Raw genomic sequence first — 24,711 nt, forward strand, 5'->3', positions numbered from 1 at the left:
GCATTTACAACACAAACTTTGGCTAGCAAAAAAAAAAAAAACAAAGCACGATGTTATGTAGGACGTTACTTTCTTAACTTGTGAAATGTGCGCAGCAAAACACATGTGTGTATTCACATATAAAAATTGTTATTGGTGTCGAAAAAAAAAACTTATGCTTTAAAATGTGTAAACGAGGTGGTATGGATGAATTTGTGTACTTTACTTTCGCTCATTTTTTGCTTTTTTTTTTTCACTCATGAATGTTATGGATTTATGGCAAGTTTTTCTTTTTCTTTTTCTTTTTCTTTCCCTTTCTCTTTCTGTTTCTTTTTTCCTTTTTCGCGTTCGCATCTGTTGGTGGTTACGGCGTGCAACGTTTATATCACTCTTCGGAATAATGGTGACACTACTTCTTTGTTTCATTTAGAATGTAGAAAAGCGTTGGCATGGCGTTGAAGCTGCGATGGTAGCCCACGCTCAGGTGCACATGTGTGTAAGCGTGTGCGTGTGTACATATATGCGTGAAAGTACACATATGCGAGAAAGTACACATATGCGCGAAAGTACACATATGCGAGAAAGTACACATATGCAGGCGTGTCTGTATATGGGCGCATGGGCAAACGTGCATTCATCCAATCACTCATTCATTTGGCGATACACAAATGAACGCAATTTATGCACACGGCATTGCGCATGGGTGTGATTCTCTGCGCATTTGTCTGAATGGTTGCAATTATTACACAGTGGCTGCGCGGGCGGTACGCACGGATGGGTGTGAAAGCGTGTGGGTGAATGAAAACACATATGGGTGGATGAAAAAATATATGGACGGATGAAAAAACATATGGACGGATGTGAAAGCGTATGGACGGATGTGAAAGCGTGTGGACGGATGTGAAAGCGTATGGGTGGGTGTGCACATGTTCTGCTTCGCGTAAAAGGACAAACAAATGTATACCACTATCTTTTCATTTTTTTCACTTTGGTAATTTCTGCAAAAGTGTGTAAAGTTTTCCTTGCTGGACTGGATTGGACTGGACAGGACATGGCATTTTTTTTTTTTTGAACACTGCTATGCAAAGTTGCATTTTTTGAAACTTAGCTTTTCTTCTCACTTGCATTTTCCCACTTTTTCGTTTTTCTATTTTGCATTTTGCGTCTTTCCATTTTGCATTTTTCCATTTTAATTTCCCCCGCTCGTAGCACATTTTTTTTTAACTCATTTACACTGTTGTTATTCACTGCTATCCAGTGCACTCCGTTTGCCGTTTTAAAAAGCAAAGACAACAGTTAAATTCGGACGGGTTGTACCTTTTTCCAGAATTATATGTGGTCATAACGAAATGTATTCGTTGCAAAGGGCATGTGTAATTTGTGCTTTTGGTTTTCATGTAAAATTCCAGGTGAATTTTTTATGAGTTGCGAACGTTGGCAGCACTGATGCGCGTTGGTGTAATTGTGCGTTTGTTATGTGACACACTTGGGAAGCTGCCCGATTGCGCAACTAATCACCTGTTTGATGGGTCGATTTGCCCCCACTGCCTCTTCACACATTTGTTGGTTTCCCCCTTGGCGCATTTCCTCCCTTGTTCGGTTCTCCTTCGCGGGTCAAATCCCCCAAAAGGGTAATAATTGCGTCCGCTTATTATTTTCGCCGTGTGAAAATTCTTTCTTATAAATGAGGGCGTTTCGCGATGCCAGCGCGTTATTTGGAGGTGGAAATTTGGTCAGGGTCCCTCAAGCAACGAACCGAGAGCTCAAACAAAGCAGCGCGATGCGAAAGGATGCGATGCGAAACGAATTGAGACAAAGTGACAAAGGGGGGAAGAAAAACCATGCGCGCGCAGAAGAAGAGAAAAACGAGAGCATATTTTTCTTTACTACTTTGCCGTGTGTTCCAATGCAGGGTCACACAGAACGCACGTTTCGCTTGCTGTTGTATTTTGTACTACCCGCGATGGAAATGCCCCCAAAAGTGTGTGTGCAAATGTGAGCGATGGGGTGAACACATACTACGAAATGCGCATGCAAAGTATCGGTATATGTGTCCATGTAAGTGGGCACAGAGAATTTCGAAAGGCCAGAAAATCTGTCCATCCCTTGGCTCATTTAAGTATTTAAAGCTGATCTGTTCACAATGACATATCAGATGAAGGCCACATAATCACTTATCATTTAAAGTGGTTTGTGGAATCGGTAACACGAAAAAGTAATCGAAAAAAAAAAAAAAGGATCTTACATAAAAAAAAAAGGGGGAGGAAATGCAAGAAGAAGGGGTAAATTGAATGTATTGTCTTCGTCAAAATAATTTTCCTACATATAAATATACATGTACATTTCAGGCGTGATCATTTTATGGGGAAGGGGAATTTTTTTTTGCTGCACATATATTGTGTAGTTTGGAACCCATGATGGGGGGGAATTGATCTTAATTTTTCCTTTCCCTTAGGATTGTTTTTATTTCTATATTTTTGTGTTAAAGCTTTTTCCGGCGTAGCTTTCTTATGTGCCAGATCGACCTAGATGATGGACATGTTGTGGGCCGAGTTGTCCGATATGGTTTTTCCGCACAAGTGACATTTGCCCAATTTGTAGGCGCTAAAAAGGGGGTGATAAAAAGGGGGGATGCATGGAAGGAGGGATGCGAGAAGGAGGGATGAGAGGAAGGAGGGACGCGAGGAGGGAGGGGGTTCCTTTTGGGGATGGACGTGGTACTCACACATGGGAATTCCAATACGGGATGAACCCATCACAGATGAGTGTGCACATGTAGGCAGATATGCACACATGCACGTGCACGTGCCACGTTGAGGCCCTCTAGCCGGCTAACCATGTAGAGCAGTATTTTCCGTCAAAGTGCAGTTGGCTGTTGCACTTTTTGCACTTGCTCCTGTTGGGGTTAAACCTAGTGGAAGAAAAAGGAAAAAAAAGGGAAAAAAAAGGAAAAATGAAGAAGCGAAAAGTTACAGCTTTAAGTGCACCCTTTAAATGACAAAAAGCAGTGTAGGTTAAAAGAGACGGGGAAAGACACAATTTTGTGCAGTTCGATTGGACATACTTTTGCTTGTTGTTTCTATACTCCATCAGTTTGTTCCCTCCATAAGACCTGCTTGAGCCTATCGAGAAAAATGCATTGCGTGAATTATTTTTTTTCTGGGGAACAAGTTGCACATGTCCTATCTTTAAGAAATGGAATTGGTTCATCGTAAAGGGGGGTTCATAACGGCATAGTTTTGTTCAAAAGCGCGGAGAATATGACGCATTGATGGGTGGGGAGGGCACGAAAATACGCATGAAATTTTGTTCACATATAGATGTATACGTATGCTTATTTATCGATGAGGTCCCCTTCCTCGACGCACTTTGAACTGGTTAATGCGACATGCGGAAAAAGGACGCATGTTGCAAAAAAAAATAAAAAAAAAAACATTACTATTCTTTACGTCCGGGGTTGGCAGCTTTTTCAGCTTCTTTTCGCACTTATCACATGGCATTTTTCGGAAAAAATTTCGCGTTATATGAGTAGGAATTGGTTCCCTCCCCCAACAGAAAATGCTGCTGTGTGTTATTGACAATTCATTATTTGCGTGTTCGTTCGTCGTGCACGTGCGCCAGAGTTTTATCTATATATTTTTCCTTTTTACGTTTAAAAAATTGTTTTACATTTTACTTTACTTGGCTTTACTTCGCCTTTCTGTGCTTAGAGTTTAAAAATGGGAAAAACTTTTTTTTTTTTTTTTTAATTTTTACCCGGTCAATATGTTGCCACATAAAAACATGTCGACATCATGTTGACATATCAGCGTAGTTCATCATTTTTTTTTTTTCTCCTTTTTTATTTTTTTTTTTATCATAAAATGGGTAAATAAAAAAGTGGACTGAACTTATGCAAGGACGTAGAATGCGCACATGGTGCTTTGATGTGAAGGAGAGGGTATATATGCATAATACGGCGTTGATACAAGGAGGCACTATTTTTTATTTTTGTTTTTATACTGTATGAAAAAAAGCATAAACTCGTGAGGAAAGCGTTTTTTTTTATATGTTTGTCCCGCTCCCCACTGGTACATTCACATTCGCTAATTTTTACACATACAATTTTTACAAAAAAAAAAAAAAAAAAAAGCAAAGTGAAGCGAAGTGAAGTAATGTTTAATAAATGGTTTATCCAAATTAAGCAAAAGGGTAGATAAAATGGAGGGGGGGGGTGCGAAAATATATATAAAAAGAACAACCTGTTCATGTATGCAGCGGCACACATTTGTATAATGCGATGCGCTGGACGGGTGGAGGGGGAGGTTTTTTATCGGATGCGACTTCAATCGGGGGTGCGTCGTTGGGCTAATCGAACAGGGGGTTGTACTGCACCTAAAAGGGGGGGTAGCCGAATTGGGAGGAAATTTCACGTGTGCGATCGTGGGGTGCGTTTTCACAACGTGTGCGATCGTGGGGTGTATTTTCACAACGTGTGTGATCGTGGGGCGCATTTGTATCAATACTTATGTGCTGCGCCCCTTTATGCGCGTTTTACGGTTCAAAGTTGTTACCTTTTTCTTCATGGGCTCCTTTTCGAACAAGTGCTTTCCCTTGGAATCTGGACGGTGGGGGGGAGCGACAAAATGGAGCAAACGTGATGTAATCGTGTTGCATTCGTGGCGTAATCGTGGGTGGAGCTTCCACTCGTGCGCGGCGGGCACCAGGTGGGCTCACACCCTCCGAGCTGCCGCAACTAATTTTGGTGCGAACCGCGTGGAGTGCTACATTTGGACCCTCGCGCAGTTACCGTTGAGCAGATTCTGCTGCATGTAGGTCGAGGAGGGCATCTTCTGATTTATCATGCCGCTGGGTTTCATCATATTTGAGTTCATGGAGGTGGGCGAGGCGTTCCGGTTTTGCATCATTGGGTTGCGCTTGCTGGGTTGGCGGCGGGGGGGGGGAGAAGAAAAGTATTGGTGGGCGGAATGGACATGTGGAGAGAGGTTCCCCGTGTGGAGAAGCCCCCTTGTGGAGAAGCCCCCTTGTGGAGAAGCCCCCGTGTGGAGAAGCCCCCGTGTGGAGAGCCCCCCCCTGTGGAGGCAGCGCGTACCTGATGGAGGGGCCATCTCCCAGGCTGTGCATACTGCCCTGCGAGGAGCTCATCGTTTGCTTGTACATCTGGGGGGCAGACTGCGAATTGCCGGTTTTTAAACTCTTCTGGAATTCAATCAAGTCCTGTTCATAGTTCGCATCGAAGAGGTCCAAATTGATGGAAGTGATATTGGGATCTTTGAGGAGAACCTGATTGGCTTTTTTGAGAATATCCAGCTGTCTATTCAGGTGTTCCCTTTCTTTAACAACATGAGGAGGTTCATTTAACAAATCGTAGAGTTTCTGTTCACTGTTTAAATCTGAGTACAACTCGAACTGCATTTTTTCTTGGAGTTTCCTAATGAGAAAGTAACCGATAATTTTGGGTACACTATCTCTCACATTCCGTAAGACAATATTAAAGTAGCAATCTAACCTCCGTCTGATTTCTTGAATAAACTGAGCATTATATCTAGTCTTTTTTTTCTCTTTTGCATTCCACATATTCATAACAGACTTCTGAGCAGTGTTGACAAACTTGGCAGCCTTACCAGTAATATACTCCTGTTCACTCATCATATTGGAGTAGTACTTACTCTGCATGTTATTATTATTATTATTATTATCTATATTTGAGTTGGATAGATTAGATTGTTGCCTTTTATTTTGTGATCTCTGATGAGAATTAAAGTCTTGACTACCACTTTCGTTATTTTGATCATCTTCATTAGCATTAATTATACTTCCATGTTCGATTAGGTAAGAAGAGTCATTAGTGAATAAATAATTGGTCTCTGCATCGATAAAATTTTCGAGTATATTATGAGTGTTTTCTTTTTCTCTGAGGAGTATTGTTTGAGACAGGTCTAGAACCTGTTCAGATAACTTGGGAAATCTTGTCAATACTCGGTTAGCAATTTTTTGGGACAGTATTTCTAAAGTCTGACTAACTTTATCTAGACAGTTAAACACTGGTGCATTAATTTTTTTTAAATGTGGTAGGATTAGGAATTCAAAAGTATCGGGGGAAGGGAATCCTGGCAAACTATCTCCTTCATGTAAACAAATGGCATCATCAATATCGTTATCGCTTAGTTCGCTTGTTACATTTTTCCCTACGTACTCGTCAAGGAACTCATTAAAAATGCTTCTAACTTTGAGTCCACAAATTATGTCATTATTTTCTATGAAGACTTGTAACCTCTTATCATATTTCCCCTTTAATGTATTTTTAAATATTTCACAATAATCTGTAATCATGGACCATAGGAGTTGTGTCTTTTTCGTTGCATCCAAAGGAACGTTGGTTCCAAGTTCGTATAACTTATCATTAATGAGTCTAATTTTATCATTTATTTCGACTTTAATATCTGGGAGAAAATTTTTGATATGTCTAAGGAGTACTTTGGTTAGCTTATCCGTGAGTGATGTCGTGCCGTAGAGTGTTGGAGGTAACTTCCTATAGACTGGGTGCGATTGAAAAAATGCTAATTCGTCTTTTAACGATTGGGCTATTGATTTTCCACTTCTAATATCTGCTGTGGATCGGTTCACCACTCCTGTGTATCCCAACCTGAGAGTGATTTCATCATTCATTAACATTTTACTTGCATCTGCTCCTTTGTCCATTAAATCAATTTTTGTAATTACTCCTATTGTTCTTAACCCTTTTGGATCTACTTTCCTCGCTATTTGCAGAGCATCACTTGTTGACATATCTGCATTGGCTGGCAACACAGCTAAGATAATTGTCCTGGGATCTTTTACATATCGAAATGCCATTTCTCTCGTTAGTCTTTCTATATCATCTGTCTGATCAGAATTTTTAAGCGGAACTCTTGTGATCCCTGGAAGGTCTATAAGTGATAAATCCGGACAGCTAGTCGAATATATATTCAGCACAATTGGCTCGTCTATAATTCCTTTATTTTTTCCAGCTAGTTCATCTGTTAAATTGTTTATGTGTTCCCTGACTTCGTTAAAATCGGTAAATTTTTTATTTTTGTCATCTTCGAATATGGCCCAATGCTTAATTTCGCTATCTTCCTTTATATGGATCAGCCTGAATTCTATGGGCCTCCTGGTGACTATACCTTCTCCTCTCGGTAGGAAATCCAACCCCACTATCGATTCCAGCACACTGCTCTTTCCACTACTCTGTGTACCCACTACGCATATACGTGGCAGGTTGATATACTTTTGCAGCCCGATGTCCCTTAGCTCGTCGATCACGGTGATGAGCTTCCGCAGGTTGTTGTACATGTTCGACTCCATGGTCCGCGTCGGTGATGGGGGCGGTTTAGGGTTCAGGGTAGCGATGCTTATGCCTTTCTTGGCAGCCACGATTATGCCCTTTCTTGGCGGCCACGATTATGCCTTTTTGGGGAAGCCACGATTATGCCTTTTTGGGGAAGCCACGATTATGCCCTTTCTTGGCGGCCACGATTGTGCCTTTTCTGGGCAGCTACAATTATGCCTTTTCTGGGCAGCTACGATTATGCCTTTTCTTCTGGCGCTGCTCCAACGCGCACGGCGCGAGTTGGTAAAAACGGGTTTGCGCTATGCCGGTTCGCTGAAAGGAGCCCCTCCTCGCCAAATCTGGTTTATAACCCCTTCGTTCCTCCCGCTTGTGCAAGTGTAAATAAATGCTAGGAGGTACACTACGCACTTTTTTTTTTTTCCTTTTTTTGCATTCAGGCGAACTGCGTGATGTGTGCAACTTCGTACTGGCAAGCGTGGCACTTTGGAAAACGAGAATGCTGGGGCACCGATGAATTGGGCTGAATGTGTGGCGCGCGGATGGGCGCTTGCGGTGGGTGGGAGCTGGGCAAAAAAAATGGCAAAAATGTTAGCCAAATGATGGCATAAATTGGCGAAAAATTAGCAAAAAATTGGCGAACAAATGGCGAACAGATGGCAAAAAATTGGCGAAAATTTGGCGAAAAGATTGCCAAAAAAAGGCACGGAAAAATGCGCCAAGCAACGGGGAGAACGCTACGCAAAGGTGGATTGCACACACCCATTCGCACGTACACAGGGGGCAAGAAGATCATGAACGGTCGGCTTATCAGATAAGCAACTGGTTTTTTATTTTGGGGGGGGTAACATGCGAAAGGGTGTGCATTTCTGCAAATTTCGAAAGACCGCACTTTGTAAAATGTGCCAACTGTTTCCACGAGGTGACAACGGGAATGTAAAAAAATGATATAAAACAGAAAAGGGGAAAAGGAAAAGGGAACAGGAAAAGAAACGGGAAAAGAAAACGAAAAAGAAACGGGAAAAGAAAACGAAAAAGAAATGGGTAAAGAAAACGAAAAGGAAAACGAAAAAGAAAACGAAAAAGAAACAGGGAAAAAATAACAAAGGAACGCTCATGCGATGTGCTGCATACACTGAGCATGTCTATTAGGAACGTTCCCTCTCAAAGTTGGGGGCGCGCAGGGAAGCATTATTTGTACACATTTGTGAACATGCAAGGGGGTAACTAAATGTATGCGTAGAACGTCCGTGTAGAAGGGGCGCAAAGAAGTCACACAGGAGACGTAAGCATGGGATGAACGTACCACCTATGTATACACCCCCATGGGGGACTGTAATATTGTTTTAGGTACTTCGTCCAGCTTAGTGCTCTGGCACAAGGGGGATGTGCTTTGGCTCGATGTATTTGAAGAGGTAAATTTCGAGGATACTCAAAAATGGGGAAATGCTCGATGAATCGTAAAAAAAAAAAAGGGGGAGCTGGCGGAACGCTGAGTCCACGGGTAAGGCCGCTCTACGGGGTAAACTCTAAAAGCGCAATTCGTGTGGTTAAATCAATGAGATTTGTGGATATGCAAAAATGAACGAGGAAACAACAAAAAAAAGTCAATTAGAAGTGGCGCTGTGACCTCGGCTGGGTCATTATACGTTCATGCATACGTACATAATACGTACATGCATAAGTAAATAATACGTACATGCATAAGTAAATAATACGTACATGCATAAGTAATACATACATGCATTGGTACATACAGGTATACGTGCGTATAAATGACATGTAAATTACATATACATAGCAGCATATATGCGTTTTTTTTTCTTTTTGTTTAATACTGACATTAGGCTTCCCATTTTTACGTGTGCTTTAATTGGCCATTTTGACGGGAACGCTTTCGCGGGGTCGAATTTTTGGCCCTACATTTACTCGCATGTTAATGTTAGCTTGTAATTGTGCAGCTTCTTAAAAACGCTGCAACGCTTGGTGACTCGCAGAGGCGGGGAAGAAAAATGAACACGTGGTGCTTTCGTTCGATTAGTTGCATGGTGGCAAATTTTTTAAGCTGTGCAGTTTTTATCGGCACGCTTTTCTCAAGTTGGAGGCCTACCCAGCATTACTCCTACTCGGCCTTTCTCCCACCCAGTGAGTGCCTGTCCCAAAAAAGGGGAGTAAACGTCAATACGTCATATACAAATGCTTTTTCCAAGCAGGTAAAAAGTTAGCAGTACGTTGTTCATACAAATAGGGGTGGTTGTTCGAGCACCTCTTTTGGGAAGGATGTATAAAAGGATGATATGTGCCTTAATGGAGGAATGACGAGATGCATAATTTGACGCGAAAAGGGCACGCATCGTATTATTTTGAGGGAACAAAATAGGGGCTATTTTTGGAGACACAAACGTTTTCCCCCTTTGACGCAGTTGCGTTTTGGCTATTATTTTCTGCGTAATGTGAATCCCCCCTTGGAGAGAGATCCAAGGTGGTCCCCCCTTTTTTTTTTTTGGTTCTTCGAGGGTTGATATTTCACTGTGGGGAGAGGTATCTGAAGGGACCCTCTGAAGCAGACTTAGGACAGTGCACATAACAATGCAGTACGGCAGGAAGGGGAAGTAAAACATTTGTGCAACGTGCGGGGCTCCCAAGAATGGGACAAAAACAGCCGTCTGCCCATTTTCACGTTTTTACTTTTTGTGTAAAAAAAGATTAAACTGTTAGCCTCCCTACCCAAGTGGTAGCCATTTTGGGGCCCTTCAGGGGGGAAACAACCCTTTTGCTGACATAACCCATTTGCTGACATAACCCATTTGCTGATAGAAGCCCTTTTGCTGACACAGTGTGCATCCCTAGAGTGCCCCCAGTTTGTCCTTAAAAAAATACATAGATAGAGCCCCTTTTTTGCAGCCATTGGAGGTTATAACCGTGTAGTACATTCGCTTTTATATACATGTACATTTTTTCCATTCAACGACATTGCTGTGATTGACCTTTTATTGTGCAAGGAGCACACTGGGGGTGTGAAGTATCATCGAATGAGTTCGACCCGGTGAGGAGTGAACTCTTTCTTCAAATGCTGCAAAGCGGTTTCTCATTTTGGTTGTCCCTTTTACCAATCTGTTTTCTCCCCGTGTTGATGGGCATGTGTCGGTATAGGTGTGCGGAAAAAAAAAAAAAAAAAGGAAAGGAAAGGAAAGGAAAGGAAAGGAAAGGAAAGGAAAAGAGAACAAAAAAAAACAAACAAAAGAAAAGAGAACAAAAAAAAACCAAACCAAACCAAATGAACACCTGTTCCGCTTTCCCCCAAATTGCACGAATTGACCGGTGTGCCCCTTCGCCACGTGCGCCCGCAGTGGTATAACTTGTCATGACGAACGGGTGACGCCCTTGAGGAGGAAGGTGCTCTCCATGAGGATTCCCAATTAATGCGTATAAAAGGCGCTTCTCTTGTTGGTATTAACTTTTGGAAGCCGCTTCAGTCCGTGTCGTTTGTTTACGAGGGCGATATTCGGGGTGTTCCTCTCCGGTGCGTGTTTACGCGTCCCTGCGTTCCATCGCGAAGTTTCTTCTCCCCCATGTTTTGCAATAAAAAAAGAATGTTACTGTTATTTGCGAGGTTGAAAGGGAATATTCCTCTCCTCTGTTCTCACTTTTGATGGGAACACGTAGCAGATTATCCATTTATGGGTGTAGCGATATGCCTCCATTTCGGTAGAGCCTTCTCCGGAAGCAAAATTTTTTTTTTTAGTTACCAGCACTGGGGGGTGGCGTCACTCTAATGTGTGATCAGCGCTAACAAATTTGAGATCCCTTCTGTTTGCGCAGCGTTGGTAGGGTTTCGCACGGGTTAGGAGCTTCCTCTTCTTTTGGTATACTCCGCTGTGTTCCCCCACACCCTCGATTGGAGGCCCTCCAAAGAGAGAGGAGAAAAAAAAAAAGAAGCAAATAAACGCATGAACGGTTGACCTGACGAAATGATCTTTTTGTAGGACAAGAAAATTTTGGAAGTTTTTTTTTTCCGTAGGGTGTATATAATTTTGGTTACCCGTGTGTGGAATGACAACATGTTATGAGGAAAGGGGAGAAAAAAAAAAAAAAGAAGAAAGAATAAGAGGAGGAAGAAGAGGAAGAAGGGGAAGAAGAAGAGGAGGACGAAGCAGAAGAAAAGCAAGAAAGCAAAATAGCCAAAACGGGACGACAAAATGGTGAGGAAAAAGCAGCCGCGTTGGAAAAGAAGATGCGGAAATGTCCCACCGTGTTGCTCCTCTTTGTGGTTCTCCTACCAACAGTGAGTAAAGCAGTGAACGCAGAGAGGAGTGTCTTGGTGAAGAAGCACACCATACGGGGTTACAACGTGAAGGTGAGGAAGAAGAAGCGCTTTGAGGTAGTAGCGAATAGAGGGAAGCCCGAACTAGACCGGCTGGGGGATGCCCCCTTGTGTGGTGCTGCAGTAAATGGGGATGGCCTCACGAGAGCGTTGCGGAGTGGAAGGCCAAGGGGGGCACGTCAAAGCAGTTACCAGAAGTTAACGTTTGTGTTGCATAAATGTGCTTCCTGGAAGGAGAAGCAGAGGAAGAAGGCAGCAACGAGGAGTAGTCCCCAAAGGAAAATACTTGGCAGAGAAAAACATCTCGAGAAGCTCGGGATGATAGACTTTAAAGGCACTCACCTTTGCTGTCAGAGGGAAAAACAGACAAGCAGTGCTATATGCGAAGAGGAGCCAACTCCACGGGATGCAGAAAATTCTCTCCTTTTTTTTTTTAACAAAATGAAAAGAAGAATAAACAAGTATGCATACCAGGTGAACAAATTTCTAGAAGAAGACCACATGTTAAATTTCTTGTGAATATGTAAAAATATTTTGTGCAAAAAAAAATTCTCATTTTAACAATTTTTGTGATGATACACAGTGCAATTATTAGTATCATAATACCTCGTTGTGATAATTTAATATTCCAACATGTATCAAATAGGAGGTTTGACCATTTTGGAAGTCTTCTCCTAAATTGTATTCTGGTGAGAATTATTAACATGAGTTTGTGTGGACTGCGTAATTATATTTTTATGGTTACCAGCTCGGATTCCCTAAAGGAAGTGAAAAAAATTTTATTCCAAATTTATATCCATAAGGATAATGAATATTATGATCAAATGGATCACAGTGAAATTGTAAACAAAATAACGTTGGAGGCACATGATTTTGCAAATATCATCCCGTATTATATAAATCCATTTATACGAAATTTTTTTTCTATAATTTTTAATTTTGCATATATGTTTTACTTGAATTATAAATTGTCTAGAGTCATTATGAGTTGCTTTTTCATTTCTTCCCTCCTTACGATTATTTCTACCAAGTTGAAGAAGAGGAGAATTAAATCGATAAACAGGGAGAAGACGAGAAACACTAAAATATCGTTGGAGGCCCTGAACAATATAAATGTGATAAAACTGTTCAGTACTGAACTGTATGAGTGTAGCAAATATTCGCAATCGTTAAGTGACATTTTGTGTCTTCAAATTAAGAAGGAACGTTTTAACCTCGTCCACATGGTGGTGAGCAAACTATTTGTTTTGGTAACGTATGTACTCATTCTGGTTAAGGGGGGGAGTCTCTTAAGGGGCAACGAAATTGACAGGAACACCTTCACGTCTTTTTTCTTTTACATAAATAATATTTACTCGTACATAGATATCCTCGACTACTACATCGACATATGCGACATTGTGAATCAGTACCGCCACATCATCGGCCTGATCAAGGAGCGGGCGCAGGAGCGGGCGCAGGAGCAGATGCGGGGGAAGAAGCAGACGCAGAAGCAGCCTCAGACCCAGACGCAGACAGGGGGGGGGCACGTTTTGCCTTCTGAGAGTAGCCCCCCCGACTGCGATGAGAGAAGCTCCTCCGACTGCGATGAGAGTAGCTTCTCCAACTGCGACGAGAGCAGCCCCTCCGACCGCGACAGCTGTCCCCCCCCTAACAACGCAGCTGCGAAGCGAGTCGCTCTACAATTGGACACCACCGCGGAAAGAAGCGAATCCGACGTGGTGCTGCACTTCAAGAACGTCTTCTTCAAGTACAAAAATACAAACAAATACGTTTTGAAAAATCTTAATTTCAAAATTTTAAAAAACACAAATAATATCATCGTGGGAAAAAGTGGAGGAGGAAAATCAACACTACTCAAGCTGATGCTAAATTTTTACAAATGCTCTAAGGGGAAGGTGTATCTTTATAACAAGCCAATTAACCATTACAGGGGAAGAGAAATTATGGACACTGTTTCTTACGTCCAACAGGATTGGAAGCTACTTAAGGGGACGATAAAGGAAAATCTGACCTATGGAATCACAGATGATTGCACCAATTTTGACATGCTGGATTTGATTAATATTTCCAAGTGTTGTACTTGTCATGAGTACATAAGCAGACTGAGGAAGAGGTACGAAACGATTATTTCGAATAGGACTGAATTGCTAACCTCCTCTCAAAAGCAGAAAATTTGCATAGCTAGAGCGCTAGCTAGGAATCCCAAGGTACGTACTAATTTTTTATAGCGCAGTTGGTAATAATGGAGGGGGTTATAAGCTTGCATTTGGCTTCCCATTTTTTTTCTTTTTTTGTCATGCTGACCTCTTCTCATTTGTTTTTCCCTCTACTGTGCAGATCCTCCTCTTGGATGAGTCCACCTCAGCCGTGGACAAGGACAACGAACGAGTCATTTTCCAAAACATAAGGCAGAACTCGCTTTTTAAAAACCTAACTATAATTCGCATAACGCATAAGAAGGCCAACTTAGACTTGGCAGACAATATTTTCGTTCTGAAGGGTAAGCCCCTCTGAGCATCCTTTTTTTGTGCCGTCATCATCTGTGCGTGTACCAGGAGTGACGCTTCGCGGTAGTAAAAAATACTCGCTGCGATATTCGTTTAACTAGTGCGTTTTTTTTTTTTTACAGAGGGGTATATAAGCAGACAAAAAAATGTTTAGCGTGTTGAACGGGGAAGTTTGCGAAGATGAGAAATGGCGCCACTGTCGGCGTGTGCATTGTCATTAGCGTTGGAAGTTCTCCTGGTTGGTACTTTGGCGGAAGGAAGTACTTGACAAAGGGGCGTCGAGCGGCATAGACGCGCGTGAAGGTGCGGAGACGGGGGGGGCTCATTGGGAAAGTCGCATGGCAGGTCGTTTGGCAGGTTGTTTGCCACGTCGTATGACAAATCGGTTGACTCGTCGTGTGACAAATCGGTTGACTCGTCGTATGACAAATGGCCCTACCCCTTCGGAAAACCTTCCGACACCCTTTTTCCCTTTTTTTTAGTCGTACACTATTTTTTTGCACAGCCTGAAAATGAACAGGGTAGGATGAAGGAAAAAAAAAAAAAATATGAGGTACCTCCTTTGGGGGCGTTATGACGTGGCCGTACTTTCCATGATGCTACTTTTGGAAGCGTTCCGCGCAACTCTCTTCTCATTTTAAAGGCCATTAGGGATTTATTTTTGGCACCGTTTGGCCCATTTTCGCTTCGTTTGGCCCATTTTCGCCTCGTTTGGCGCTTTGGGGCCCATTTTCGCTTCGTTTGGCGTCCACTCGGAGTGCCAATTGGCCCCGTTTGCTCACCTTAGGGTGCCGGGCAGTCCCTTCGCGTCCTCCAGCTCCTGCGATATGTGCGAGCAGAACATACTCAGGAATTGGGCATCCTTGTCGGTGAAGGAAACTTTATCCTTCGCGTTGAGCGCCACCACGACGGCGATGATGGATTCCTGACACGGGGGGATAAAGGAAACATGAATGAGGTGATGGTGCACCAGTGGGTATCACTCCCGTTGCATATATGTGCCCATGCACGTACAGACTGGGGGGAGGGGATGTTCTCCACTTACGTCAAGGCCAAAGACCGGGGCGGCAATCACTTGGTGGACTTCAATTCTCTTGCTGTTGATGTAGAAATCCTGATTTTTGAGAAAATGCAGAGAATTTTCATTATTCCTACATCCTTGGGGTGCCTCCCCTGTGACGGATAGTTTTGTCCCTCCGTCTGCTCCCCCACTAGTATGCATATCTTCCCCAACTTCCTCCTTCTGCGTATGCGACTTATACGAATGAGCGAAGTTTTTCATGAGGCTCCCACTTTCGTAGTTAATAAGTTTCCCGCTTTTATATACATGACCAATGATGTCCTGATCAAGGGGTAACCTCACAATATCGGTATTGACCAGAGAGTAAAAATTACGAGCGGCTTGATCAACAACAAATAAAAAAGCATAATTTGAATTTACAAAGTTTGGGAGTTGATTGGAAACCAAGTGGAAGAGATTCTTATCCACATTGATAATTTTATTATTTTTTTTTTTTTTTTTTGCTCTTTTTTTTTTCTTCCAATTTGTTACTATCGATAAATAGAAGAGGAATCATGCCTAGTAGGCATCCTATAGCTATCCCTATGGCACTTCCGATGTAGTAATAGCGTCTAGTTCTGTTCATTTTGAGTTGTTTATTGGTTAAGTTTATCCTGGGGAAGCCTACGTAGACAATGATTTTTTCTATGTACCCTCCAATGAAGATACCCAAAACATCGCTCGTTAGATTACCCAAGCCTGCTGCAGCTAGGGTGCTGAATCCTAGAAAAACGCAGAAGGTAGAATCAAATAGGTCCCCTGCAATAATCATAAAGGAGTTATCAACAAAGCCGAAACAGATAAATGGGATGCACCCTGAGAGTGCTACTAAGATTAAGTCGTGCCTCTTTATATTCATTTCTCCCTTCTCGTGGGATTTTTCTTCAAACGGCTTTTCAGCATCTTTGCAGCTGTAGTAGTCTCCCTTTTTGGTCACCAGTTTGTCGTTTTTTTTGCTTGAGTTTGTGTGGCCCGCGTTGTTGTATGCACTGTAGGAGGGTGGGTTTCCCACTTGCTTATTTGGGCTTGCGCCATTTGGGTTTTCACCATTTGGATTTTCACCATTTAGATTTTCACCATTTGGGTTAATTTCGCAACTTGCTCCTTTTTCCTGCGCGTACGTGTCTTCTCCGTTTGGCTGACCACGTTCATGCGCCCTCGTCCTCTGTTGAAGGTAGAGAGGGGGGGTCCCACTGGAGGGGAATTTCCCCGGCTCGTTCGACGTTTCGACCTGTCTACTCCTTCTGGATTTTCTACCCATCAGATGGGCACTCCTCAGGTTGGCCCCCCTTCGATATTTGATTATCTTCGTGTGAAAGGAGCTAACGTTGGTGCGCCTTCCCCATAGGGTGCGCCTTCCCCATAGGGTGCGCCTTTCCCATTGGGTGTGCCTTTCCAATTGGGTGTGCCTGTCCCGGGTTATGTTGTTTCCAAAAAGGGCGTGTCGAGGAGTCTCTCCATTTTGATTAATCAGTTGGTTCCCCTCTGCCCTGCAGCTCCTCTGTTGTGAAATTTCCCCCAGCTGCAGAACTGGATGTGAATTCCCCTTTTTGTGATTGTCCGCTATGCCATACTTAAAATAGTTGCGATGTTCCTTCCTTTTCTTCCTCTTAATTAAACGAATGTTTTGCTTTTTTTTAATGGCGCTTCTTATCTGAGTTTGTAAGTGGTACTTGGGAGTCAGGTAAAAAAAATACTTTGCGAGAAATGAGTTTTTTCTATCCGTGGAGCGGAAGCTGTGCACATATTTCACGTTTTTTTTTAATTTGAAAAAATTACTTAATTGAGTGAACTGCCGAAGCGCATGGTACTGATTGAAACACACGTTGCAGATTAAAGACTTTTTTAGGAAATTATTTATTGCTGAATTGTGTATAGCGACGAAATTTCTCCTTTTCTGTTGTAAGAAAAAGGAGTTGCTATTCGATAGACGGGAGAAATGCTGGACGCACATTTTCTTGGAGAGCGAGGCAGTGTGGTGGGGGGAAATGCAACAACAGGAGGGGGATGGGACAATTGGAAGGGGGGGAAAAAAAAACACACTCATATAAATACGTACGTATATGCTTATGCATATGACGTGTTAGTGACGCGGTGGAATGGGAAAATACAATGATGAATGCCTTTCCGTGGGAAAAAAAAAAAAAAAAAAAAAAATGTTAAAAAGTGCTGTTGTGTACTTTTTTTTTTTTTTATTTAAAAATATGAATGAAACAAATATTTGCATGAAAAAAAATGTTACGCTGAGCCAGCGTTCTGGGAGAGGAATTGGTTGGGAATGGGGAATTAAAAAAGCAAAAGAAAAAAAAATACGGCGAGTACATATGTGCAGTGCGGAATGCTGATCTGTTCGTAACAAAATGGCACAACTGTTTGGCTCTTCTGTTAATTGTTTATTAAAAAGGACAAAACAAATGGGGGATACCTCTTGGAAGATGAAGCAAATAGGAAATTATGTTTCGTTCTACAACAGGGGCTGCGTGCTACGTCATGTGTCGCGTCGCGGTGGGGCCCATGGGGGGGAAAAATTTTCCGCGTTTTTTTGCGGAGCGCTTTGCGGCGTGCTTTGCGGTGTGCTTTTCGGCGTACTTGTCCGTATTTTTCTCGTACTTTTTTGCGTCACTTTTCGCGCGATTTGTTTCTTCTTCCCTTTTGCATTTTTCAGTCTTTAATCTGCGGGAAAAAAAAGCCAAGTAGTGACCACAGAGGTATTTACCTCTTTTGACTGCTGCCAGCGGGGCGTCATACCGCGTCAAGGGGAGCGCCCCAATTGGGGGATCCATGTGTACACTCCTTAACTTAGCAGTAGGGTACTCCCAGACATATTTTCCCTGCCCATTTGCTCACATGAACAGTTTTTTTTTTTTTTCAATTCGCAGAGTTTTCTTCGTTTACCTTCTTTTCCATGACATATGGAGGTTTCCCGTGGCTGGCTGCTAGCATGTTTTGGAGCCGCTAGAGGGGACTACCGCATTTGCGTGCGAAGGTACATAAGTGGTATGCACAGTCAAGCGCATCCCCGTGCGGGCAACGGGCATGACGAGTAAAGCGCGAATTCCCTCGAATTTGAACAAATAAAAAAAAAAAGGGGGAATGAGGAAATTACCTCAGCTGTATAAAATTAATTTGGCGTGAAGTGCGGAGAATGGCGGATTATGCTCGGTTTGGAAGGCGCGCGGGGAGAGCCCAAGCGGTGAAGAAGTTAAACCGTTAGGAAGTTAAACGATAGGAAGTTAAAACGTTAGGAAGCTAAAACGGGCGAAGTTAAAGTGCCGGAAAAATTGCTAGGCAAATGCGTGGAGGACTTGGCCGGGAGCCTCTCGTATTTCTTCGCAGCTGCTAATTTTACCGAGCATTTCCAGCGTGCTTGTGTGAAGCCTACCAAATTATCACCAGGACACACACACGTGTGTGTACGCATGCAAGTATATCAGCATTCATATGTACACGTGTGTATGCCGAAACTTGCTTCCCTTCCGTTCTCCCAAAACACGTACCGCATTGAACAAATCACCACTTAAGGTTTTTTTTTTTTTTTTTTTTTTCCCACCTTGAAGACTTTCCCATTTAAAATATGTATCAAAAAAAAAAAAAAAAAATCTCCATTTTGGGCATAACTAGCTAGCAATTTGTTAGTACAGTATGAGGCACAAAGGAAGGGTACTGAACGTCCCTCCTTTTTGTATGCATTTATTTGGGACGAGACGCAGATTGCGGGGGAAGGAAAACCCGCCGATTGGCAAAACAGGAAGTGGACATAAGTGAAGACGCTCAGCAGAATGGCGAGTTGTGTTTTCAGCAAGACGGAAAAGAAGGAACTGCAGATGTTGAAGAATCACTTTAGGGTTATTCACCCAGGTGTAACCCAACCAGACAAGGTGATATACAAAAGGAGGAGGGGGAAGAGGATGAGACAGGAAATTTACCTGCATGGGAATTACCCCAACTACTTTTACGAAAGGTACTGGAAGAGGAAAAAAAAGTGTGAAGAAATCTCTCAAGGTGGGGCGGTCACCCAAGGTGGGGCAGTCACCCAAGGTGGGGTAGTCACCCAAGATGGAGCAATCACCCAAGGTGGGGTAGTCACACAAGGTGGAACAATCACCCAAGGTGAAGATGAAGAGGCCAAGGAGAAGAAAGAAGCAGATGAGCAATGCAAAGCGAATGAACGAATTTGCAAGGTGATGGAAGTTGGCGAGGGGGATAAGAAGCCAATTATTGATGATTACAGATTAACCCACGTGGATAACCTCATGAAGGGTATTTTTTATGGCAAGGATATCCTGGACGTTGGCTGCAATTGTGGAGTAACCACCTTTTTGCTTAGTCTTAAGTATAAGTGCCGAGTTGTTAATGCCATTGATATTGATTACAACCTCATTAATAACAACGTTACTTTGCTGAGGATTTTCATCGAATTTGTTTTAGTGTATAACAGCCAGAACCACGTGGTGCCCTTTTTCCTGCGCCGCCGCAACTTGACGCAAATGCAGAGGGATATCTTCCTCGAGGTGCACCTCCTGCTCGAAGCGGTAAAGGGTGAAGCGGCGGGGGGTAAAATAGAGGAAGCGGCGGGGGGTAAAATAGAGGAAGCGGCGGGGGGGAAAATGGAGGAAGCGGCGGGGGGTAAAATAGACGAAGTGGCGGGCGGCAAAATAGACGAAGCGGTAAAAAGTGATGCGGCAAAAAGCGATGCGGAAAAAAGCGACGGGGCAAAAAGCGATGCGGCAAAAAGCGATGCGGAAAAAAGCGACGCGGCAAAAAGCGACGCGGCGGGGGGCAAACCCGAGAGCGACCACAAAATGGCCCCCACGCGCGAACACGTCTTCCCCTTCAACATATATTTCTCCTGCTCGAACATTTTTGACCAAGTGTTCCAAACCGCGCAGAGCAAGTACGACGTAATTATTTGCTTCTCTGTGTTGAAGTGGATACACCTGAACTATGGAGATGCTCAGGTGATTCTCTTTTTCGATCGCATCCACAGTCTGCTAAAAGAAGGAGGGCATTTCGTCCTGGAGTATCACAACGAAATAAAATACAAGGTTAAGAAATGTGACAGGGATTATTATACGCACGAGACAAAGCTGAGTTATAAAAATTTTGATGCCATTGCTCGGGGGGCGTATCAAAATAGCAGTAGGATGAATCTCGTTGAACGCACGATTTTTGACGCCAACTGGGAAGAAGGCCCAAGTGGGAGGAAGAAAGAGCCCGGCATGTTCAGCAGAATTGTTTGCATTTATCAGAAGGTGTAAAATGTGGGATGTACGCCAATGCATATAGACATACCTGTTCATTTTGTTCGTGTCCTTTTTTTTTTTTGCTCCTTACGTTGCGCATGCTCGTATGTATGAACATAGGTTATGCCGCTCGGATGAGGCGCAAATACTGTTTACCGTCACATATAGGGGCATGTCCTTATTTGTCCATTTTGTTACGCACGCAGAGGTGCGTCTGCTCAGGTGAGCGTTTGTAGAGGCCAAAGCGGCACCCACCCGCCTGGCGAAATATTTACCAGCACATTTTCGACAAAAAAAAAGTTACCTTTGCGTAAAAGGAATACATGCAGGTGTGCACGGGGGTGTACGTGCGGGTGTACGTGAGTGTATAAGCAGATGGCGCGATGGGGCGAAACTGCAAAGCGGAGCAAACACACCCGAGGAGGAGATCTACACAAGGGGGATGAAGTTCCACTGGGGGAAATTTAGCAGCATAGCAGCGTACGAAATGGGGTGCGCCCCAACTTCGCCTCCTCCTCCGGCGCTCACGCGACACAAATCGGGAGGGGCTCAAAACACGGGGCGTGCCCACGCAATGGCGGTGCTACGAGTTAAATATAAAAATTAATTTGTCGAGGTTAATTAAGCTTATCTCTAGGTAGTCCACGGCATACTCGCGCGACGTCAAGCTGATTTTTTTTTTATTCTGATGGCTTTTGCTCGCTGTGTTGGAGCTCTGATTGGTAGATACGTTATGTCCGGAGGGGGGTCCCTGGCTAGTACGCAGGTCTGGCGGGGGGTCCTTGCCAACCTCGTTCGCACAAATGTTGGACTTATTGTGGAGCGTGTTTATTTCATTATTCTCGTGAAGCTTCCGTATGTAAATATTTTTGGCGATCGTAAATAAATTCTCCTTTATCTTATTAGTTGTGTAATACACGTTGGTAGAGAAGGACAAGGAGTGCTTAATGTATGTTTTGTTAACGTTACTGTTGTTACACTCATGACATTTGATGTACCCATGGTACAGCAAATTATATAATTTTTTTCTTACATCATTTAGTGGGATTAAGACATTTTCACTTATCACCTCATCATTAACTTTTTGTTCAGGTGTGGCTATGAGAAAATTCCAAATGCGTAAAGCGCCTGACCCGTTCATATTTTCTATAATATTTGTTGTAATTTTATTTTTGTAAATATTTTTAATATTGGAAAAATCAGCAGCATATGTTATCATTTCATTACATTGTGTTTTTACCAACTGGTCTGGATATTTGATTAAGTTGTTTAAATTTTGTAAAACGACATTTCTGTCCATATATATATTTTTTTTTTTTAAATTGGCTATTACATATTTTTCCACATTTTCAAAGGTACAAAATGAGGGTGTGTGTTTATAATTATTTTCTTCAACGCAGTAACTGAGTTGAACATTTTTTAATAAAAAAAAAAAGATGCCTTTTTCGACTTCGTTAAAATTGTAATAGTGCGTTATGAAGTTAAAACACTCTTGCTTTAGGTAGAGGATGGTCAGCACTTCGTTGTTTGCTTGGAAGTATGTAAATCGGTTATCCAGATAGTCCAAGAGGTCATTTTGCATGTTATCCTTATTTGTATACCTGTCCGTTGTGTTTTCCCTGGGGTCGAAATATTCATACTGGTTTTCTCTATTCATCGGTGTGTGATTCTTCCTGTCTGTCGCTTGGACATTCATGGTGTTGGAGCGATCAAAGGGGGTGCTGCTCCTGGGATAGGAACTTCCTCCCCCCGGGTATGAGTTAGTCCCTAAATAGGAACTCCCCCCTGGGTAAGCACTACTTATGATGCTGTTATTATCCTCGTTCAGGTAGCTACTACTACCGAGGGGGTCCAAACTTCTGTTCCTCTCTCCACTCATGGAGAATAAATTTCCATCAAAGGAATCGTTATTGGTAAAATTTCTACAATTATATTTTTCCCCTGGTTCATTCTCCGTTGTCTTTCTCCGTTTCGCATTTTCAACCATACCTAGTACATCTCTCGTAATTTTCGCTCCCTGTTTGTTGCTGTCATTTGGGTAGGCGTTCGTTACAGGATTGTATCCGCTCATGCTATTCACATTGTCGACTGCAGAGAAGAGGAAGCTGTCATTGGAACTGTTGAACGACTCGTTGGAGTGTTGTTGGTTATTCCTGTCAAACTGCGTGGAGTTTAAAAGGCTGTTTGTTCGGTTCCATCCTTGGTGGTTGGGGTGAGCCGTATGAGCAGTGCGCGTTTTACCCTTGCTATAAATGGCTGAGTTCGTCCTTTGAGCATTTGCCTCCACTCTGTTCATACCCACGTGGTTGTTTCGATTGGGGTGATATACAGCAGCATAGTTATTCGCGTACGGTGAGGGGTCCACTCTCGCGTTAATGTAATTTATCGACTGATCATACTTGCTGGTACGATCATTACTACTTGTGTCATTTTCACATGCATGTTCATTAAAATATTTGCACTTTTTTATATATTTTTTTTAACAATTGCAAAAAAATTAATTTTAGTTTTTTTTTCTTTATATTTGGGATTTCCTTTTTACACACTTCTACGTAATCGTCTTGCTTCAGATTTTTTACACACGCGTCGATTGTGATTCTTCCATTTTTAATTACTCTTAAGAGGATAACCTTTTCGATGAAGTTTATAATATCTCTTTTGGATGATGTCTCCTCGGCACTGTTTTCCTCCTCTTCTTGGACAGTACTACTGTTATTATCGTGTATCATGTCTGATGTGAAGAAGTTGTAACTCATAATACTGTGCGTTGCTGAGGGAGGAAAAACAGCATCGTTTGTCGTGGTCATATTTTTTCCCTTATTCTTACCTGTAGCAGCGGTAGGGATTGAGTCAACCGCAGAGGAGGTGCCACATACGTGGTGGTACTCTGACATGTCATCAGTGCCTCCACTTTTAACGCGAGTCGGGTGCATGTAGTAAAATATGGAGGAATATCTAACAAGGGCGTAGATATTATTAACGACGACCCAGTACTCCACTCTCTTAATTTTGCAAATGCAGGAGGCGCAGCTACAGCCCTTCATATACTTGTAGCTTCCGTGGTACGTCAAGAAGCGCATTTCTTCTCTCAGGTTGGTTTTGCTGCGTCGTTCCTCCATGGCTTGGTCGTCCTCTGCGTCGTTCTCTGCGTCACCCTCTGCGTCATCATCGGCATCGCCCGTAGGGGGGCCATTTTGAGGTGCCCCCTCTTCCTCTGCTTCACCTGCGTGGACTACTTCGCCAGCTACGTTGACTATTTCTCCAGCTTCGTCACCTTTGCCTGCTTCTATCGGTGCTGTCGAGCCCAACTGTTGTACCACCTCTATCGCTTCTTCCACCGGCGCTCTGCCACGGCGTTCCCCCCTTTCGTCCGGCAGAAGACCCACCCTCTTCCCCTCAGATGTCGCGTGACTGCATTCATGCGACTTGCCATAAATAATCCGGATGTCAACGATGTTGTGGATGAGCAAGCAAAGTAAAATATTCCTCACGATACTAAACTCGTAATTCGAAAAATTTATAATTTCATTAATTGTCAATTTATTTCCATACAGCAGAATCAGCTCCACGATCTCGCTGCAGCATTGTCCAAAGATATCTCCCACGATGTACTTGAGGTAGTGCAGTTCGTTGCTTATCATCTTATGAAATGGGGGAGGAGGGTCATGGGTCTGTTATGTACTACTTTTCGCGCTGGTGCTAAGGTAGCAGCCCTGTTTTTTTTTTCCTCTGAGGAGGGCTTCCCATAGGGGGGATTTGGGGGGGGTTGGCTTACTCAAATTCTATTGAGAGGAAAGCATGGTTAAATAATAAAAATGATGGGACATCCCACATGGACGTAATCGATGTGAACAATGAACACGTGTTGAGCAGGCAAGTGTTCGTTTGTGCTAGGCCAAAAATATCAACAGAGAGGGGGAACTGCGCAAATCGTTGAACTGGGGAAGGTGGCCAATACGTGTGCCCCTCCTTAAAAATGGGGGGAGAATCAAAATTAGGCCACCAAAAAATGGGTCACAATGGGAACAGTGAAAAACTGGTACGACAAAATGGAACGTATTTCAACGGTGGGGGGGAGGAAGAGAAAAAAAACACTTTATGCTAAACGAGTTCTCATGTGCGGAATGGCAAACGCGTTGTGAAAAAAAAAAAAAAAAATTCGCGTTTGTATAGGAAAAAAAAAAATATATTTTTTTTTTATACGAATGAGAGTCATCACCCTATAGAGAAAAAAAAAAAAAAAAAAAACGAACAAATGCATGAAT

The 24,711-nt window shown here is 42.9% G+C and overlaps 6 protein-coding genes across 6 annotated transcripts; 2 read left to right on the forward strand and 4 right to left on the reverse strand.

The window, feature by feature from the left end:
- Nucleotides 1-2,213: 2,213 nt before the first annotated feature.
- Nucleotides 2,214-3,694, reverse strand: PCYB_095090 (hypothetical protein). The gene is made up of 4 exons (XM_004222624.1): nt 3,419-3,694; nt 3,044-3,101; nt 2,816-2,890; nt 2,214-2,583 (listed from the first exon to the last, which is right to left on the reverse strand). The coding sequence occupies exons 1-4, from the start codon at nt 3,477-3,479 to the stop codon at nt 2,505-2,507; spliced, it is 273 nt and encodes a 90-aa protein (XP_004222672.1). The 5' UTR covers nt 3,480-3,694; the 3' UTR covers nt 2,214-2,504.
- Nucleotides 3,695-4,326: 632 nt separating this feature from the next.
- PCYB_095100 (dynamin-like protein) lies at nt 4,327-7,326 on the reverse strand (the record flags this gene model as incomplete). The annotated part of the gene is made up of 4 exons (XM_004222625.1): nt 4,327-4,353; nt 4,533-4,579; nt 4,769-4,899; nt 5,072-7,326. The coding sequence occupies 4 exons, from the start codon at nt 7,324-7,326 to the stop codon at nt 4,327-4,329; spliced, it is 2,460 nt and encodes an 819-aa protein (XP_004222673.1).
- A 4,879-nt stretch (nt 7,327-12,205) lies between these two features.
- On the forward strand, nt 12,206-14,150 carry PCYB_095110 (ABC transporter; the record flags this gene model as incomplete). Its single annotated transcript, XM_004222626.1, has 2 exons — nt 12,206-13,843; nt 13,974-14,150. The coding sequence occupies 2 exons, from the start codon at nt 12,206-12,208 to the stop codon at nt 14,148-14,150; spliced, it is 1,815 nt and encodes a 604-aa protein (XP_004222674.1).
- A 1,077-nt stretch (nt 14,151-15,227) lies between these two features.
- PCYB_095120 (hypothetical protein) lies at nt 15,228-17,157 on the reverse strand (the record flags this gene model as incomplete). Its single annotated transcript, XM_004222627.1, has 2 exons — nt 15,228-15,694; nt 15,756-17,157. Coding segments are annotated over 2 exons (1,869 nt in total), but the record flags the coding sequence as incomplete, so codon positions are not given.
- Nucleotides 17,158-18,982: 1,825 nt separating this feature from the next.
- On the forward strand, nt 18,983-19,549 carry PCYB_095130 (hypothetical protein; the record flags this gene model as incomplete). Its single annotated transcript, XM_004222628.1, has 1 exon — nt 18,983-19,549. A coding segment is annotated over one exon (567 nt), but the record flags the coding sequence as incomplete, so codon positions are not given.
- A 1,480-nt stretch (nt 19,550-21,029) lies between these two features.
- On the reverse strand, nt 21,030-24,087 carry PCYB_095140 (hypothetical protein; the record flags this gene model as incomplete). Its single annotated transcript, XM_004222629.1, has 3 exons — nt 21,030-22,863; nt 22,931-23,216; nt 23,274-24,087. The coding sequence occupies 3 exons, from the start codon at nt 24,085-24,087 to the stop codon at nt 21,030-21,032; spliced, it is 2,934 nt and encodes a 977-aa protein (XP_004222677.1).
- Nucleotides 24,088-24,711: the final 624 nt, after the last annotated feature.

The sequence above is a fragment of the Plasmodium cynomolgi genome, chromosome 9 (genome assembly GCF_000321355.1).
Source record: "Plasmodium cynomolgi strain B DNA, chromosome 9, whole genome shotgun sequence".
Classification (NCBI taxonomy): Eukaryota; Apicomplexa; class Aconoidasida; order Haemosporida; family Plasmodiidae; genus Plasmodium; species Plasmodium cynomolgi.